This window comes from Lonchura striata, chromosome 18 (genome assembly GCF_050655825.1).
Source record: "Lonchura striata isolate lonStrDom1 chromosome 18, ASM5065582v1, whole genome shotgun sequence".
Lineage (NCBI taxonomy): Eukaryota > Metazoa > Chordata > Aves > Passeriformes > Estrildidae > Lonchura > Lonchura striata.
The window spans coordinates 3,715,758-3,734,725 of NC_140720.1; the positions used below are offsets into that span (position 1 = coordinate 3,715,758).

An 18,968-nucleotide genomic window follows, 5' to 3' on the forward strand; every position below is an offset into this window, starting at 1 on the left:
GTGTTATTCTGTATGGGCTGAAGCTTTCTGAAATTGTGTCGTGATACTCTGTGTTTTGTGGCTGTCTCCACTGCGACACATGCTGTGACATCCCCTGAGACAGGATGCAGCCATCCCCTACCCTGCTGTCCTTCCACACTCAGGGCCACAAGCTGTCCCTGCTCACAGCACCCCTGTGCTGCTGGCATGGGGGCAATCAGGGCCAGGAGCTCCTAAATCCCCTGTGTGCCCTCGAGCAGCCCAGCCTGCTCCTAGGCAGAGCCCACGGCTGCCCCCAGCCCCGCTGCGTGCCGGGCACCTGCGCAGGCTCAGCGAGGGCACACAGAGCCCAGCCCTCCCAGAGAATGCTCTGCCCAAAATTAGGGTTGAGAGCTGCCTGTGGGGCCAGGGAAAGAGAGGGAAAAGAGGGAATTTTACCATTGCGAGGTAAAATCGACGAACTCTGCTGAGAACCTCTCTGCTGGGAGCTGCGGCGAGGGCTCCTCCACCACCTGCTTGAGCTGCTGGAAGGGCGTGCCCCAGGAGTCGTAGGGAAAGCGCAGGATGGCCAGCTCGATCTGCAGACACACAGCCACCCCTCAGCACGGGGACACCCACAGCCCACCCACCCCACAGGATGGCCAGCTCGATCTGCAGACACACAGCCACCCCTCAGCACGGGGACACCCACAGCCCACCCACCCCACAGGATGGCCAGCTCGATCTGCAGACACACAGCCACCCCTCAGCACGGGGACACCCACAGCCCACCCACCCCGCAGGATGGCCAGCTCGATCTGCAGACACACAGCCACCCCTCAGCACGGGGACACCCACAGCCCACCCACCCCACAGGATGGCCAGCTCGATCTGCAGACACACAGCCACCCCTCAGCACGGGGACACCCACAGCCCACCCACCCCACGGATCTGGGAGGGCTGCGTGCCCGCCCGGGGGTGTTTGTGTAGGATCCACACAAAGGGGGCTGCTCAGCCTGGAGATGGGAACGTCCCAGGGGATCTCAGAGCCCCTTGCAGTGCCTAAAGGGGCATTGCAGAAACGAGGGAGAGTGATTTTTCACACGGGCAAACAGTGATGGAACAAGGGGGATTGGTTTTTCAACTAGAAAAGGAGAGGTATCAATTAGGTATTAGGAGGGAATTGTTCCCTGTGAGGGTGGTGAGGAACAGGGTGCCCAGAGCCAGGCTGGAGAGGTCTTGTGGCTGCCTCTGGATCCCTGGAAATGTCCAAAGCCAAGCTGGACAGGGCTTGTGGCTGCCTCTGGATCCCTGGAAATGTCCAAAGCCAAGCTGGACAGGGCTTGTGGCTGCCTCTGGATCCCTGGAAATGTCCAAAGCCAGGCTGGACAGGGCTTGGAGCAGCCTGGGACAGTGGAAGGTGTCCCTGCCATGGCAGAGGGTACAATAAAATGCTCTTTAAGGCCCCTTCCAACCCAAACCATTCTGGGATTCTATGATTTCCTCACCCCACCTGGCCACAGCACATTGCTTATCCTCCCCCAGCAAACAGGAGAGGCTGGAGGAGCCCCAGCCAGCTGCCCAGGCAATCCCTGTCACAATCCCCTGGCAGCTCAAGCCAGCCCCATCCTGCACAGGGTAACTGTGCTGTGGAACCACTCTGGGAGCAGATGGATTCCCCCAAAACACTGCCTGGGAGCCACCCCTGTCCCTGCTGTCCCGAGGGGGCCTCTGTGAATGGCTGAGAGCTGGGAGGACTCTCTGGGCTGGAATCCATCATGCCTTAGCCCATGCTGCCATCTCCCGGCAGCTGCAGCTCCACATCCCACAGCAGCCAGGAGCTGACCAAGCAGCTCCCTCCTCCTTCCCTCCAACCCCGGGGCACCTTCCCCAGCTCTCCCCCTTCCCACCCCGTGCCACCAGGATCGCTGTGGGGAGGAAAATGAACCCATGAGGGACACCGAGCCTTCCTGGTGGCCCTGGCAGCCCCCAGGTGACAGCCCTGGCAGTCCCCAGGTGACAGCCCTGGCAGTCCCCAGGTCACCCTACCATGGTGATCCCCAGGTGACAGCCCTGGCAGCCCCCAGCTGGCCCTACCATGGTGATCCCCAGGCTCCAGATGTCGGATTTGACGCTGTATCCCTTCTGGTTCAGCTCCGGGTTGATTCTCTCAGGCTACCAACAGAGACAAAGGTGGGTGAGGAGCAGGGATGCTCCCAGAGCCCTGCCCACGCCCAGGGTGGGTCTCTCAGGGTGGCAGCACAGCACCCCTCAGCCCACACCCCACCTCGCTCTCCTGGCTGTGCAGGCTCCCCATCCCCACCAGGAAGGGCAGGCAGTGAAATGGGCCACCAGAACCAGGAGCCACCTGCACCAGGGGCTGGGGTGGTGGAGCTGACCTGGCACAGCTGGCACAAAGGGGCTGACAAGCCCCAGCTCTCCAGGACTGTTTTCACCCTGATCAAGTGCTCCGTGAAGGGTGAGCCCTGCACAGCAGCTCCCAGGAGCAGCCCAAGGCTCCCAGTCCCTGGGTGGTTTTCCTCCCCATGTCCCCACGGGGCAAAAGGCAAACAAGCAATGGGAGCAATCCCAGAGCCTTCCCCAAGGTCCCAGGTGGGTGAGGAGGCAGCAGGAAGCCCAGATGAGATCTGAGCCATGAGATCTGCCTCCCCTCCCCAGGGGGCTGTATCCCTTCACTCAGGGCTACCCAAATCCCCAGGATGGCTGCTGGAGGCTGATCCTTCCCCCCGGGCTCACGTTCCTCTGGCTGCTCCCCAAGCAGCTTCTCAACTTACAGCCATGTAGGGTTTGCATCCTGCATCCATGGTTTTAGCAACAGAGTCAACGAGGTAACCGCTAATCCCAAAATCGCACATTTTCACCTGCCCCTGCGTATTGATCAACACGTTAGAGGGCTTTACATCTGCAAGAAGGAACACAGAGCACAGGCACTGTCACCTGGGGGTGCCTGGGCCAAGCCACAAGCAGCCACAGAGGGTTCTATCAGCAGAGGGCACAAGCAGCCCAGCAGAGCCAAAATCCCACCGGTGTTCAGGTGACAGCCACAGGGCCTGTCAGCATCCTGCCAGTGTCCCTGCACACACTCCCCTCCCTGGTCCAGGGCAGCAGGAGGGAACTCTGCACCCCCCAGCACATCCCACTGCTCAGGGAGCGGCCATGGACATCACGGAGCTCACAGGGAGCAGCGCCGTGGGGCTGGGTCGTTCTGTGGGGTGATTCTGTGGGTGATTCTGTGGGGTCATTCTGTGGGGTCATTCTGTGGGCTGATTCTGTGGGGTCATTCTTTGGGTGATTCTGTGGGCGAGTGTGGGTGATTCTAGGGGTGATTCTGTGGGTGAGTCTGTGGGTGATTCTAGGGGTGATTCTGTGGGATGATTCTGTGGGGTGATTCTGTGGGGTCATTCTGTGGGTGATTCTGTGGGTGATTCTGTGGGGTCATTCTGTGGGGTCATTCTTTGGGGTCATTCTTTGGGTGATTCTGTGGGATCATTCTATGGGGTGATTCCATGGGGTGATTCTGTGGGGTGATCCTTTGGGCAATTCTGTGGGGTCATTCTGTGGGTGATTCCATGGGGTAATTCTGTGGGGTGATTCTGTGCATGATTCTATGGGTGATTCTATGGGGTCATTTCTGGGGTGATTCCACAGGGTGATTCCATGGGGTGATTCTGTGGGGTGATTCCGTGGGATCATTCTGTGGGGTGATTCCACGGGGTGATCCCATGGGATGTCTGCAAAGGGCTGGAGCTCTGGCAAGGCCCCGTGGGTCTGGAGTCATGCCATCAAAAGGAACAAGCCGTGGGGGAAGGATGTGGGGCAGGAAAGGGTGAAAGGGCTGCAGGGGAAGGAGAGAGCAGTAAGCTGAGACAAGGATCCAAGGTTCAGAAACCTCTGGCTGCTGATTTTAAGGACAAAATGCCCGACTGCAGCGTGAGCAGCAGCAGGGGAGTGGGAGCTCCACACCCCACAGAAACCAGGCCAGTCTCATCTCTGTGCTCCTGCCAGATTTATCTCTGCCCATCGTGGCTCTACAAATCCCTGCTGTGCTCATCAGGCTCCTGAGGGCAGCTCCAATCCCAGCAGAAAGGGGAATTGAGGCACCCAGAGGTGCCAGGAGGTGACACCCAGGGGAGCATGGAGGTGTTCTCCTGCAGAGCAGGGAATTGCTCTCTGAGGCTAACCCCAAATGGAATTCCAGCACAGGTGACCCTGCTTTCTCTGGGATGCTCCAAAGGGAGCAATCCTTTCTCTGCTGCCACCCAGAAATAACAGGTCACTTCCTGAAGATCCTCTGTCTCCACATGATAAAGAATTAAATGGAAGAGCTGAAACACCCTTTGAAGGATGATAGAAGCTGTGTTTGAGTCCTGCTTATTAGAACTGTGGGTTTACAGCTCATTAATATCTGCTTTCTAATCAGCATTCTGCAATCAGGTATCCAAAATCCTCTCACCCATCTGTCACTACGCTGAAATAAGACAATTTTCAGTGGAAATCAAACCAGTACACACAGAAACCCAGCAGCCAAGAAGGGCTATCCACCTCCTGTAAGTGATACAGAGGCAGAAAGTCAAGCCCCAGGCACAGGAAGAATACAGCCAGTGCCACTGCCAGCTCCAGCTGAACTCTGCTGCTTCCCAGGCACTCACACCCTCCAGGAGGGCTCCTTCCTCCTCAGGACAAATTGAAAATGACCCTTTAAAAATAAAAGTGTCAAGCAGCAACTGCAGATTTGTTTCTGAGTGTGCTCACGGCAGCTTTGAGACTCTCCAGAGGGGAAAACATCAGAAGAGTTTAAGGAGGGGATTCATGATTTCATCTGAGGCTGGTTTAGGTATCAGGCTGCTCTGCTGCACTGGTGCTCAGGGAAGCTCGTGGAAGGGGTGAGGATGGCTGGAGCAGTGCAGGAGGAAGAGGCTGGCAGGGAGATCCTTTGTGGAGTTTCAGATATAAAACTTATACATTTTATATATAAAAAACTTTATATATATATATTACTATATTCTAAAACCTTAAATTCTGAGTTTTCCACCCTGTGATTTTACACACTTCTATCCAAACTCCACACCCACAATCACAGTTCTGTCATTCCATTTTGGAAGCTTTTTTTATGTCCTCAGGTCAAATGCAGTGTTCTCCTGGGGGTCAGTGCCTGTCAGCACAGAAAGTCCCAAATTCTCAGCACCCAGGGTTCCAACATCCCCTGTCACTGCACACCAGCACAGAGCCACGGAGCTGGGGGACAAACCTGGGCACAGCCTGCTCCAAAGCCTTCCAAGGAGAAAGGGGGAAAAGCCTGAATTTCAGCCAGGTGATGAAGCAGACCATGAGTTTAGGGTTTAGGTCATGGGTATAGGGAAGCAGCTCTTCCTTTCTCTGCCAGCCCCTTCTCCCCTTCAGGGAAACACTGGGAGCAGCAGATTTTAAGGAGCAAACAGCAGCCATCTCCTCTGCCTGGGTTTTGCTGCAGGTTCTGAGATGCTGGGGAGTATTTCTGCTTTATCTCAGGTATTTTGGGAGCCCTTGCCAGGCTGAGAGCAGGGCAGTGTGTGCCTGGCACTCACCTCGGTGGATCACGGAGAGTTTACTGTGCAGATGTTCTAATGCTTTTACAATCTGAAACGACAAATCCACAGTCAATCACAGCTGGCAGCACCAGGAGGAGGAGAAAATGATAGCTGGCTTCACCCCCAGAGCCACCAGGAGGGCAAGAAAACCACATCCCCCCTGAGTCCTGCACCCTGCCAGCAGCCTGAGGTGTTGGTGGGTATCCAGGGGTCTTCCTGGGGGCTCCAGACCCCGATGAGAAGGGAAAGGAGCTGCAGGAGCCTCCCCACACCTCGCATGGGCCAGCTCTCCATCACGTGTGTGCATGGGCACGTTGGTGGCTTATACACAACATCACTTCAGGCCAGACATGGGAACGGCCACATGGGCTGGCACATGGACCACCCTCTTCCTGCTGCACACAGAGCAGGCAGCTCAGGTAAGCAGGACTTGGCTTAGAAGAGAAACCCCTTTCCTCCCCCCTCACCCTGCTGTTACTCACAGAGACTGCGATTTTCCCCAGGATGTCCTCGGGAATCGCCAGGCCTTTGTCAATGACATGCTTGTAGAATTTATCCAGTGAGGTATCCATCAGCTCCATGCAAATCCACACATCTCCCTGGAGAGCAAAGCAAGCAGATACCCAGATATCTTCCTTCTTCCTTCCCTTTTCCCTTCCCCCTTCCCTTCCCTTCCCTTCCCTTCCCTTCCCTTCCCTTCCCTTCCCTTCCCTTCCCTTCCCTTCCCTTCCCTTCCCTTCCCTTCCCTTCCCTTCCCTTCCCTTCCCTTCCCTTCCCTTCCCTTCCCTGTTTTTTAAACCCATTCAGAGCTGTCCTGGGCTCTCTTTTCCCTGCTCTGGAATTCAGTGCTGTGCACATTCCCTACCATTTAGGGTGCACTCTTCCCAAAGCACAGCCACGGTGATTTAGGAGCCCAGAAAGTTATCAGGAACTGAGGCTCCCAATGCCCAGCCAGGAAAAGTTCAGCTCTTCAATAAATCCTCATTTTCAGAGCTTTCCACACTTTTCCTCCACATGGATGAAGCCCAGCCAGGGCAATTTGAACGCTGTGGGCCCAGGCTGTGGCCAGGCTGTCCCACACACAGCCACAGTTAGTGACACACCCTGGGGCCAGGACTGAGCAAACCTCGGTGTCCAGGTGGAGATGAGATCCTGGCACTTGCAGGAAGTGCAGGAGTGGGAATTGAGCCCCAAGGAGCCTCACCTCTCTGAAGAGAGCCCCATAAAAGGTGACAGTGAAGGGACAATCCACCGTCCTCATGGAGATATCCAGATCCATCAACAGCCTCTTCTGCTCCTGGCTGTTCACCGTGGCTCGGATCCGCTGCAAGGCAGAGCAGGTCAGGTCTGCCCCAAGCCTTGGCACCTCACCTGGACCCTCCCAGCACCCCTCGTGCCACCCCTTTGTCACCACCCTTGTCACAGGCACATCCCCAGCCCAGCACCCAGGGGATATTTAAAAGGATATTTATGCTTTTGATCCAATCCTTAAATATTTCATTTTACAGACTCATGCTGCAGTGTGAGCTTTCTCAGCCAATCATGTTATGGCACACAAACCTACAGGAGTGCATTCTAAATTCCTTGTTCACCTTTGTAACTACTTTTATTTTTTCTATATCTTAAACTCTGAAACTCTAAACTTTCTTCTTAATTAACACGTCTCTGCTTTAAACTGTAAATCCACATTCTCACTTCTAGCACTTAAGTTTGGAAGGCTTTTCTCAGATCAAATCCTCTGTTTAATTCTAAGCTTTGGTGCAGGAGCACCCCAGGGTTTTCTCACCACTGGTGGTTCTGCTCTTCCCTGCAAACACCACTCTTTATGCAAGAGCCAAAAGAAAGAAGTGGCTTGGCGAGGAGAAAGGAGCAGGAAATCAAATTCCAGGCTGGTGGGAAGCCGGGATTTTTGGAGTGCAATTCTGTTCCATCAGCAGGTTTTGGCACAAAGGAGGGCTCCAGAGCCCGTGGGTTCCCCATGGCTTTGGAAAAGGAGCATTTCCCAGTCTCCCAGGAAGAGATGTCCCTGATGTAAAATATCTGGAGACCTCAGCTGCCAAACACCACAGCAGAGCAGGCACAGGTCACACACACCTCCCAGGCTCCCTGGCCAAAGCCACCCCAGGTCAGTTATGGGACAGAATCAAACTCAGCATCACAGAGAGCCTGAATGCTCCCGCCACGCCCAGCCGAGATCTTCCATCACCCCAGAGAGGTCTTTGGCAGTTTGGGGAACACCAAAGCAAACAAAAACACCAAATGCAGAGCACAAAGGTCCTGGGACCTGGCCCAGCCAGCACCCACAGCAAAATCTACCCACAACTGAGGAGCAAAGAGTTTGCTCAGAGTTTCCAGATCTTCTTCTCTTACTCTGAAAGGAAACTAAAATTCAGCCAAGCAAAAACTGGTCCTTCCCAAACTACAGTTTTTCCCATGACCATTTCCCTAATCTTCAAATTTATGAGTCTAAGCTGTTGTTATGAAAACTTTTCATGATAGTATCTACAAGCCTGCCATGAGTCAAGATCCCACTGCGGCAGGCAAAACGCGGAAATCCCAACAAAAAACTTCCTGTTCCAAGGAGACTGAAAAAGTCCCAGAAGAAGAAGAGTCTCTTGTGCAATTGGATTTATCCTTCTTTATAATTATGAAGTGAATCTAAGGGGCTACAGCAGAAAAAATATGTAAAATTATATGTAAATATATTTTAAAATGTGTAAAAATATGTAAATTTATGTGTGTATTTTAAAAATGATGGTGTATTGAATCCTAGACAAAGAGGAATATTGTGGATAAAGGTGAACAATGTGACTGATGCACTACAATGCTGGAGCACCCCGCTTTTAAAACACCCCCCTTTCTTGGTTAAACCACCCAAATCTCCCTGTTTGGAAAGAAGATGAGGAAAGCAGCAAATGTCAGGAAAGGAACAAGGGGGATTACAGGTGTGCCCAGCACCCCAGAAAGGACAGAAGCCCCCGAGGCTCACTCTACCTTCACTGCCATGATCTGCCCGCTGGGCATGTGCCGCATCTTCTCCACCACCCCGTACGCACCTCGTCCCAGCTCGGAGATGGGCTCCAGGTCATCGGCCTTCACCTCAAAGTTCTGCGGGACAAAAGGCAGCAGCGGGGCCTGGGTGTGTGTGCTGAGCTGGGCTGGGCTGGGCTGGGCTGAGCTGGGCTGGGCTGGGCTGGGCTGAGCTGGGCTGGGCTGGGCTGGGCTGGGCTGGGCTGGGCTGGGCTGGGCTGGGCTGAGCTGAGCTGAGCTGGGCTGGGCTGGGCTGGGCTGGGCTGGGCTGGGCTGAGCTGGGCTGAGCTGGGCTGGGCTGGGCTGAGCTGGGCTGAGCTGAGCTGAGCTGGGCTGGGCTGGGCTGGGCTGGGCTGGGCTGGGCTGAGCTGAGCTGAGCTGAGCTGAGCTGGGCTGGGCTGGGCTGGGCTGGGCTGAGCTGAGCTGGGCTGAGCTGAGCTGGGCTGGGCTGAGCTGGGCTGGGCTGGGCTGGGCTGAGCTGGGCTGGGCTGAGCTGGGCTGAGCTGAGCTGAGCTGAGCTGGGCTGGGCTGGGCTGAGCTGGGCTGAGCTGAGCTGAGCTGCGCCCCCCAAGTGTAGCCCTGCTCCCCCCCAACGTTCTGTGCTGTGCCTCCCCCATGCAGCCCTGCTATCCCAATTGCAGCTCTGCTGCCCCCCAGTTGCAGCCCTGCTGTTCCCCACCTGTAGCCCTGCTGCCCCCCAAGTGCAGCCTTGCTGGTCCCCAAGTAGAGCCCTGCTGGTCCCCAAGTGCAGCCCTGCTGCCCCTCAATTGCAGCCCTGCTGCCCCTCAATTGCAGCCCTGCTATCCCCAGTTGCAGCCCTGCAGCTCCCCAAGTGCAGCCCTGCTGCCCCTCTCGTGCAGCCCTGCCTGGCACATCCTCCCCCTGTGCATCCCTTCCCCAGCTGGGATAAACTCCCAGCCTTGGGAAAGTGGCTTCCTTCCCCTTGGGATTGGGGGGGGGTGTGGAAATGCTGGTGCCCATCCTAAAGGAACCTGGATAAACAGGTCACAGAGCCAGGGGAAATGCAAAATAAAGTGTGCCAGACCTGTGCCTGGAGAACAGCCTGAGCCCTGGGGCTGTGAGTGGGGTTCCCTTTAGGGGATGTGAGAGGGATTCCCACTGGAGGATGTGAGTGGTGTTCCCCTCCTCTGGGGATGTCAGTGGGATTCCCTTTAGGGGCTGTGAGTGGGGTTCCCCTCTGGGAGCTCTCAGTGGGGTTCCCACTGGGGGCTGTGAGTGGGGCTCCCCTCCTCTGGGGTTGCGAGTGGAGTTCCTCTCAAATGGAGCTTTGAGTGGGGTTCCCTCTGCACCACCCAGCCTGCCCTCACTGCTCCTGGAGCATTTTGGGAGCCCTGGAGCCTCCCCTCACTGCTGGGACTGCAGGGACAGGTGATTTTCTTAGAGCAGGCATTTGCTCTGCCTCCCTGCTGCACCATGCTTCCACCTCCCAGCCCCTGCTCCGAACACAAAATCCAAAATGAAAGCAAAGCCTCCAAAATTAGGAATTTCAAACCACTGCTGGGTTAGCATTTCACTGCATAAATTACCTCACTGACACCAAGGCCTATCTTTCACACCTCACATGTTTACTGTCCAGCTTTAAAGTGCTTTTTTGAATTCAGCTCTGCCTTTCTCTCCTGTCAAAATAACTGTCCATGGGCTTTTTTCCCTGATTTTTTTTTTAATTCAGGTGGATTGGTTTCCATGCTGTCAGAATGATTTGACTCCAGAGCAGGAAGCTGAACCCTGAGTTCAGCTCTTGAGGAGACTGACCTTCAATATCAGCAAAGAGAAATATTTTGGGGTGAAGGCTTTAAATCAGCAAAGGAACTGCAGAGGAGAGTAAAACACCTCTGTCAGCAACCCCCTTGCCTGATAATGGTTATTTCCAGGGGATTAGCTGCACCTCAGTGCAGCAAGGAAGGAATTTCCACAGTGGAAAATATGAAGGGAGCCCACGTGCCATGGGAGGGAAGGGGTGGGTGCTGGGGGCACGTCAGCAGGGCAGTGCCAAGCAGCAGCTCCAGCTGGCCATGGGGCCACTCTGGGGTCCCACCCACACAGCCCTGGCTGCAGGAGCACCAACACCAGGGGCCACTTGGATATTTATGGCTGCACGTGGCTCACAAGCCCCCATGAGCTCCCCAGTTGGATCTTCTCAGCTTTTATTCCTCCAGAAACTGCTCTTTCTTTCAGGTGAAATGGGCTGTGTTAATTATAATAGCTGGGATTTAATCCTCTGCCCTTTTTTGGGGGGGGTTGAAGTGAATCTCACAAGCAGCCAGCCCAGGATGGTCTCTGGTCCCAAAGGTCTCTCAGCCTTACCTCCTCACCAATAGAGATGCAGGCTTTGGAGTCCAAATCTCTGGGTGGTCTGTGTGAAAGAAAAGGGAGAAGATTTGAAATATTCCCTACAAAGATGAATTTTCCCTCAGTGACTAAATCCAGCCCCCAAAGCATCCCCTCACACCTTCGCGGCAGCCCTGAGCAGCCACCTGGCTTTGCAGGATCAACAGATCCACAAAGTCACCCCAAAAAAAGAGAAGAAGTGACTGCAATTGGCATTTCTCACACCCAGCCTGCCCCTGCAGGATCCCAGCGGGATTCACTGTGAAATCAAGCACCAAATCTCTGCCAGCCTGCAGGAAAAATGGATTAAACAGGCAGGAACATCCAAACCTGCTGTAAATCATCACCTCAGTCACACAGCACAGGCTGACAGGCTAAAAACACTCAACCCACAGAAGCAAAGAAAGCCAAGCAGGCTGGAGTTGCACAAAGGGCCTCAAAAACAGGGATTCCTTCTGCAAGGCTGAGCAGGCAGGGAAAGGGAGGAGGTTTTGTGCCTTGACCAAATGCCTGCTACTCAAACTGGTGGCCGAAGTGCCACACCAGTGGAAACTGGGGGCCCATTCTGGTTGTTATCTTTTTCTTTTTTTATCTTTTTCTTTTTGTCTTTATCTTTTTATATTTTACTGCACATGAGACTGAATGATGCATCTCAGATGGAGCTGAGACCCCCTGGGAAATGCAAGGGCTGAGAAATTGTCACAGAATCCCAGGATGGTTTGGGTTGGAAGGGACATTAAATATAATTTAATTCCACTCCCTGCCATGGGCAGGGGCACCTTCCACTATCTCAGGGTGCTCCAAGCTCCATCCAGCCTGGCCTTGGGCACTGCCAGGTGCCAGCCAAGGCTGGAAGGCAGCTGGGCTTCGTGGTTTGCTTTCCACTCTGCCTCAGTGTTTGCAGACTTACGTGGAGCTTGTCTGTGGTTGCTCAAAAGCTTCTTTAGGAATTTTCAGCCCAGGGTTTCTCTTCTTGCCTGCGAAACAAGAAAGAGGCAGACTTAAAGAAAGGCACTTTTTTTGGCTGCTGTTGTTTGTTATGATTTGCTTGGGGTTAATTTGCAAAACACAGCTTGTCTATATGTGTTGACCTCATTTAACAGAAATGCCCAGCCAGGCTGGTGGGGCAGACTCGGGGCACAGAGTTCAAACACAGAGTGCCTTTGTTCAGCAAGGTTTCATTAAAACCTGTGAGCCCTGCCTGCCAGCTCAGGCCAGAAAGCAGCAAGAGCTCTGGCAAAGGCAGGCCACGAGAACAGGCAAAGGGAGAGGTATTTCTCCTCCTACACACACAGGATCCCTTCAAACACTTCTCAGATTTAAAACAATTCCAGATACAGAACTTCAAACCCTGGCAGGATAAAACATCTCCTTCAAATTGCATCTAGAAGTGCAGACTGTGATTCTGTTTAAGTGCACGTTTCATCTCCTGGTCACTAAAGTTATGCAAACCCAGCAAAAATAAAGCAGAATTCAAGTTTGCAGGCTTCAAAGCCATTTGTTTCTATTCACACTGACCAGCCAAGCTTTTCTGAGCTGGAGGCAGCTCAAGATGTGAGGCAGCTCTCCTGGAAAGGGGGTCCAACCCAGCAGCCACGAGAGCCAGGCAGAGAGAGAAACACAAGAACCTTTTTATGACTGCACAGATCCAGCCCCATTTCAGCACGGGGGCTCCAATTCATGGAGAAAATAACCTGGAAACATCACTCATGTCACCAAAGCCCAAGGGAAACATCTGCCTGCTTGGCTGGGTAATAAAATCCCTGGTCCACCCCCTCCAAAAAGAGGCACAAGCATCTCATTGAGGTATTCAGCATTTTTAATCTAACAATTTATATTAATAATTATTCTTTCACTTAAGCAGGAGTTTTATTCTCTGTATCTCACTGAGGTATTCAGCATTTTTAATCTAACAATTTATATTAATAATTACTCTTTCACTTAAGCAGTTTTACTGTCTGCATCTCATTGAGGTATTCAGCATTTTTAATCAAACAATTTCTATTAATTACTCTTTCTTTTAAGCAGGAGTTTTACTCTCAGTTCCCAACCCTCTCTCTCAAACTTCACCTATACAAGTCTGAATTTGTTTTTCCTTTTGACACATCAATAGGTGCCTGTGCATCCCAGTGCCAGAGGGGTGCTGGATCAAAGGGCAGGCATCCAGGATGGAAAATTGCATTTATGACTCAAATAATCAATTCAGATTAGCAATTTTTTAGAGATTTTGGTTTTGGGCTGTTTTGTTGCTGTTGTTGGGGGTTTTTTTGTTTGTTTTGTTTTTGTTTGGGGTTTTTCAAATATGTTTTTGTTTGTTTGTTTGTTTGGGGTTTTGGTGGGGTTTTTTTAATTTTTAGTGTTTTTTGGTGGGTTTTTTTAGTATTTTTTTCCTTCATCTGCTCCAAAAGATGGGATCATGCTCTCTCCTTTTGACAAAGGATGGGGCAAGCTGCAAGAACCCAGCTGACACCTCATGGGAAGTGCATTTATTGGAAACCCCTGTGCACACTCACTGCTGGGATTAGAAATCAACAGAGATGTGAACACACACAGGGAAAAAAAACTGAAAAACAAAAGCCAATTCTCTGCTCCCAGGAGCTCCCAAGCTCACACAGGAAAAGCAAAATAAAAGCAGCAAGGTCAGGGAGAGCACAAAGAACAGCTCTGAGTTTTCCCAAAAATAAAAGCTGGTGTTGGAATCTGAGGTATTGATGATTCCAAGATTGCAGAAAGTCTCTGTCTGTCAGCCCCCTGCCAAAGCAGAAGGCAGAATTGGTCTGTGCTGGTTCCAGGTTGTTTATTCTGTTGATCTCTCACATGTTCTGCTGCCCTGCCCAGCTCTGTCCTGCAGGGCAGCGTGTGGGGCTCTGCCCTCAGTGGGATGTGACAAACATTAAACACCAGAAACTCCCTGGGCTGCATTTACAAGAACGTGCCAATATCTGTCACCTACGTTGGACAGTGTGTCCCCAGCCTGAACCAACAGAAAAATGCCAACACCACAGTGAGACATGGAGGGCATGAAGAAGGAGAAAAAGGACAAGGCACACCCAATTTCCTCCATCTTGTCCTCTTTGGACCCCTCATCTAGAATCCTAAAATTTTACTTTTGCACCCATGCCACACTTAATTATTACTGATATCAAACACTCAGAGCTGGTAATTCATCCTGTAAGATTGAAAACTCTTTTCCATGGGCAGAGATCACAGCCAGTGTCTCTGGGGGCTCTGTCCAGGGGGTTCCTGACCCCTGCCAGGGTCCCAGGGCAGCCAGAGGGAAGCTCTGGACTCCCACAGGTGTGTAAGGAAGGAAAAACTATTCTAAAAACCAATGGAGGAATTCCTCCAGTGAGCAGAGCTGCTCTTTGACCCTTTTCCTTCCAGTTTTTGGGTTGTATGCAGGAGGCAGAAGTGAGGAGCAAGCCCAGCTGTGCTGGATGCTCCAGATCCCCCTTCCTGCCCAGGCTGTGCCAAGTGCACCTCAGCCCTGTGGGATGCTCATGGGGAGAGCTCTTCTGGATGTTGGCACCTTACCCAAAAAAAGGAATCTCAAAAATACAGGTCTGGCAGGGCAGGGAAAGCAATTCCCTGCTCCTCTGGCATTTTCCAAGCTGCCATCCCAGCCACCTCTCTGCATCCTCAAGGAACAGCACAAGAACAGGAAAAGCATCTTCAAACTGATTTTGCACGTGGAAAAGCAGACACTAAAACCCACCAAATTGCCTATGGAGAAACTGCTTCTTTTAGAGCTGAACTGTCCCTGTGAACACTCAGCAGCTCCTCCAGAGGATTCACTCTGCTGCAGTCACAGTGGCACAACCCAAGTCAAAGAAATAGGCACAAATTTGCTCTGCTATTCCCTTTTTTCCACGTTATCCTTCGTGGCTTTGCTTGCACCACCCCATGTGCTGTCCCTGATGCTCAGGAACTGCTATGGGAAGGGGAAAATGAATCTACTGGCAAAGAAGCTGATTTGAACTGGGCCCAGAAAAGGTTGTGCAGCGTTGAATCTTATCGTGGCTCACAAGCGGTGTCAGCAGAACCAGGGAGCAAAAGGCCAAACCCAAATAAACATTAAAAACCTTTCCTCCCAGGGAAATAAAATCTGCATTTTGGGGAGTTTATTTTCCTTGTCTCTTCTTGACAGAACACAATATTTTGAAACTTTGCCATTTTTTTGAAGCACAATCTGTCCGTGCCTCCCAGCTGCCAAAGCGCAGGCAGGGTTTAACATTCTTTGGGGTTTGCTTTTTGAGAAAGCAGAAAGCAACAACAGCAGCTTGAGTAAGACATGGATTTCATGATAGCACCAGGGATGGGAAATGGGAATTGCCATGGCCAGGACTTGCACCTGCAGCACCCAGAGGTGTGTGGATGGTGGGGGGGATGTGCTGCCTTTATGGTTATTTAATGAATCCTGGGCTGAAATCAGGTGATTTCACGGCTTTTAACTGGATCAGGCCAAATTTCTGAGCTCCTTTTGTTCCAACATGCAAAGCACTCGCCTCTCCAAGCCTCTGGGGCCAAGGTCTGTGAGTGGTTTGCAGGAGCACCAGCAATCCTGAGCATGGCACTGCTCTAAAACCAAAATAAGCAGCAGAACCACCCCAGCAGGCTGCAGTGGGATGCAGGAACCAGGATCCCCCTTCCCTCCAGAATTCAACAGTCCAGCTCACAAGATTGACTTTCTCCCCAAACACAAACACACTTAAAAGGCTTTTTTTTTTTTTTTTAAGGAAAAGAGTATTTGGAAGCCTCAAGATCAGTTCTGTTCAATAGGAACTGCCAAGCAAGTGTCTCTCTGTCAAAATAAAATCCCCCAGTTTGCCAGAGCAGACGTCGGCTCGGGGAGAAAATCATCTGCACAGGAGCTCCAAATGTGGGGGCAGCTTAATAGCACACAAAATTGGATGGTACCTGTTCCATGCACCAGAAAACCAGTATTTTCCACAGTGTTTTTATGAATCATTACTATTTTTAGCTTTGTTTCCTGGACAAAACCACCGTGTGTGTTTATCTGTCGGTCTGCGTCGCTTGTGGCCCCTGTCAGCCCCATCTGACACAAAAACCGAGCTTTTGGAGATTGCAAATCTGAGAAAAGCAGGTGATTCAATACAGGAGTCCCCAGCTCAGGGACTGAAAGACAAAAGCCACCCATGGCAGGTACCAGGTATCCACACAGGCTCCAGGTGCTTCAGACACTGAAATAACAGCCCAGGGCTGCAGCCTGGGGCACAGCCCACCACTGCAGAGGGGTTTTCCTGCAATCCCTTGGGATTTGCAATAAGGAAAAGCCCCAGTGAAGCACCACACACAGCTCAAAGTCTAAACGTGGCTCCCTCTGCAGAAGCTTCTGCTGGTGGCTCAGCAGATGGGATTGTGCATCTGCTGCCCAGCACCCAAAAAACTATGAATTTTCTGTGTAAACAAGCCCTGGAGCCTTGCTGGTCCCTGAGCCTTCGAGCTCAAGCTCATTTGAGAGCTCTCCCTGTAATGTGGCACATGGAGACATCCACAAGCACTTAACTCCAAAGCCAAGTTTTAAGAATAATTGAGAGAGAAAAAAAGCAAGCCTGGTTTGGAGTGATGCTGAGAGATATCTCCAGAACCCGGTTTTGATAAACAAAACTTCCAGGGAATCTGTGACATTAAGCAGAAGCTTAAATCTACTTTCTTTTAGGGAAAAAAAAAAAACCAAAACAAAAAATACCCCACAGTAAATACTGAGCCAACTGATGCTGAAGAAGGTGCCACCTTTACAAAGCCTTTCTGGCAAGTTCCCTCTCAGGATGAGAAGAAACAGCCTGGAGAGGTTCAGATTAGAAATTAGGAGGAATTTCTTCACCAAAAGGGTGGGCAGGCACTGGGAGAGGGCCCAGGGCAGTGGTGGCATCACCATCCCTGCAGGATTCAATAGATGTGGGCACGTGGGGACGTGGCTCAGAGGTGGGCTTGGAAGTGCTGGGTTACTGCTCGGATTCAATGAGCTTGGAGAGCTTTTCCAGCCTCAGTGACTCCCTGATTTTTGGGTTTTGATGGCAGCACTTGGCTGCAGCATCCCTGGAAGCTCCCGTGCCCCAGCCCCGACCCCGAGCGCTCCTGGCCCAGCCCAAGAACCAAACCGAGCCTGAGAGCAGAACTGGAACAGGACACAGAAACCCTGACTCAACGAAAACACACAAAACACTTCCCTGGGAAGGTCTTAAACCCAATTCCTGAGGGAGGGGAGGGAAGCACACTGCCAAGGGGCTCCTTAACCTCTTCCCACTGACAGAGCACGGGGATGGATGCTGGTAACCCCCTTCAGTTAGTTAAATATCAATATTGAACAAGGAAACTTCAACGTTTCACAGTGGAAAGAACAGAGAATAACAAAGGAAGGGAAGACAGAGGAATTTGCTGCCCACATAGGCTGTAACAGAAAATAAACTTTGACTTCTGAAGGAAAATCCCAGTCTCCAGACTTTTCACTGCAGTCAAAAACTTTTTATGATTTAATCCAAAATAAATGGTTCCTTGCCACAAAAAGCTCCTACTTCCTTTAAAGGATATTAACTAGTTCTGTCTTCACCACAATGTATTATTAAAAATGTGTTCAATAGTCATGTAGCAACACTTCCTTTCAAACAACACTCTTAGGCTTATAACTTGCTGGTAAAATTTCACAGGCAGGAAATGCCTCTTTCTCCCATTTTTCAGGAGATAAAAGTGGCTCATTTACGATTCCTGTCTCTCCCAAGGATTTTTGGTCTGATTTCTTGGAAGGTTTTGAAGGCTAAATCATCTGGTTTTCCCCTATCAGCTGTAGTCTCTGTGAGCAAACTCCCACCCCTCAAATGAGGGCAAAATGGGAATGTTTCATGGGTTTCCATGGAAGAAAAGTGAATTTTGGCAGCTCATGGGCAGCTCCCAAGGCTCCACAACCGAAGTCTGGCCTGACCCTGAAGTGTCACTTTGCAGAGGGACAGGACCCATGGCCATGGCTTAGGTGCAAAACTCCCAACCCAAATGGTTCTGGAAAAACCAAGGAATTATGAATATTTCTTTTGTGTCCCAGCCACTCTGGAGACGCTGAGCAGGAGAGAGTTCTTCCTGCAAAGCCTTGGTGTGCAAGTGCAAAGGGCTACTTCTATCCACAGCTCTGCTCCAGCCACATTTCACCAACAATGCTGGGTTTGATGCTGTCAAATAGAACTTTAAGCCTTGCAGGACACCTGGAAATACCCAAATCTCTGAGAAACTCCCTCATTAACCCTCCTGGACACAAACACTGAGATATCTCAAAGATATTTCAGCACCCAGGGCAGAGCAGGGTCACCTGGAGCAACTGCTGCTGTAGGTGTACAACCTCGTATTTAAAAATATTTTGACAGAATGACCAAAAATGACCAAAGAAATTAAAAAAGTGTTTTTGACAAGTATTACAAATAGTCTCACAGGTTCATTATTTCTATTTGTGAATTCTTATGGCTGTTACACAAACCTGAGGCCTGGGGATGTCCTGTCACCTGCCCCAGCACCAGCTCCTCACCACTGCCCAGTGCCCAAGGTTTGAAGCCTTTAATCCTGCCCAGGACTCTCCCCCAAGCAATTAAATTCTTGCCTCACACTTGGGGACATCCCAGCCCAGTGTGAGAGGAGCATCCCTGGTGTCCCCACTCAAACACTGCCCACTCCAGACTAAACAACACCCGTGAGCACAGCCCGGGGCTCCCTGCCGAGCTGAAAAATCCAAATACACAGAGATAACAAAGTGTGTTCTCAACGAGTGAGCCTGAGGAGAGGCTGTGCTGCTGGAGCTGGACCAGGACTCCTTCTGGCTCCACTCCAGCTGGAGTGCAAACCAAGCCCTCAAAGAGAACACAAAAGGGGTACACTCCTCAAGCAGCCACTTCTGGTGGGTTTTGTAGTACCAAACCCTGGTGGCCACATCCCCATGTGGCATCTCCACAGTGACTCCTGCACTACCAACTCATGTTTGTCTATTCAAACATTACAGCCTTGACAGCTCAGCTACCTCAGGTGGTATAAAAGCAGCAGGAT

The 18,968-nt window shown here is 51.6% G+C and overlaps 1 protein-coding gene across 1 annotated transcript in view; it reads right to left on the bottom strand.

Moving 5' to 3' along the window:
* The window catches only part of MAP2K6 (mitogen-activated protein kinase kinase 6), a 56,694-nt gene that overhangs the window by 17,419 nt on the left and 20,307 nt on the right, over positions 1 to 18,968 (bottom strand). Inside the window, exons 2-10 of the mRNA XM_021536912.3 lie at positions 11,836 to 11,902; positions 10,902 to 10,950; positions 8,541 to 8,654; positions 6,751 to 6,870; positions 6,029 to 6,145; positions 5,544 to 5,595; positions 2,754 to 2,881; positions 2,056 to 2,133; positions 418 to 557 (exon numbers count right to left, since the gene is read on the bottom strand). Coding sequence (XP_021392587.1) covers positions 418 to 557; positions 2,056 to 2,133; positions 2,754 to 2,881; positions 5,544 to 5,595; positions 6,029 to 6,145; positions 6,751 to 6,870; positions 8,541 to 8,654; positions 10,902 to 10,950; positions 11,836 to 11,902 — 865 coding nt within the window. The remainder of the gene's footprint in view (positions 1 to 417; positions 558 to 2,055; positions 2,134 to 2,753; positions 2,882 to 5,543; positions 5,596 to 6,028; positions 6,146 to 6,750; positions 6,871 to 8,540; positions 8,655 to 10,901; positions 10,951 to 11,835; positions 11,903 to 18,968) is intronic.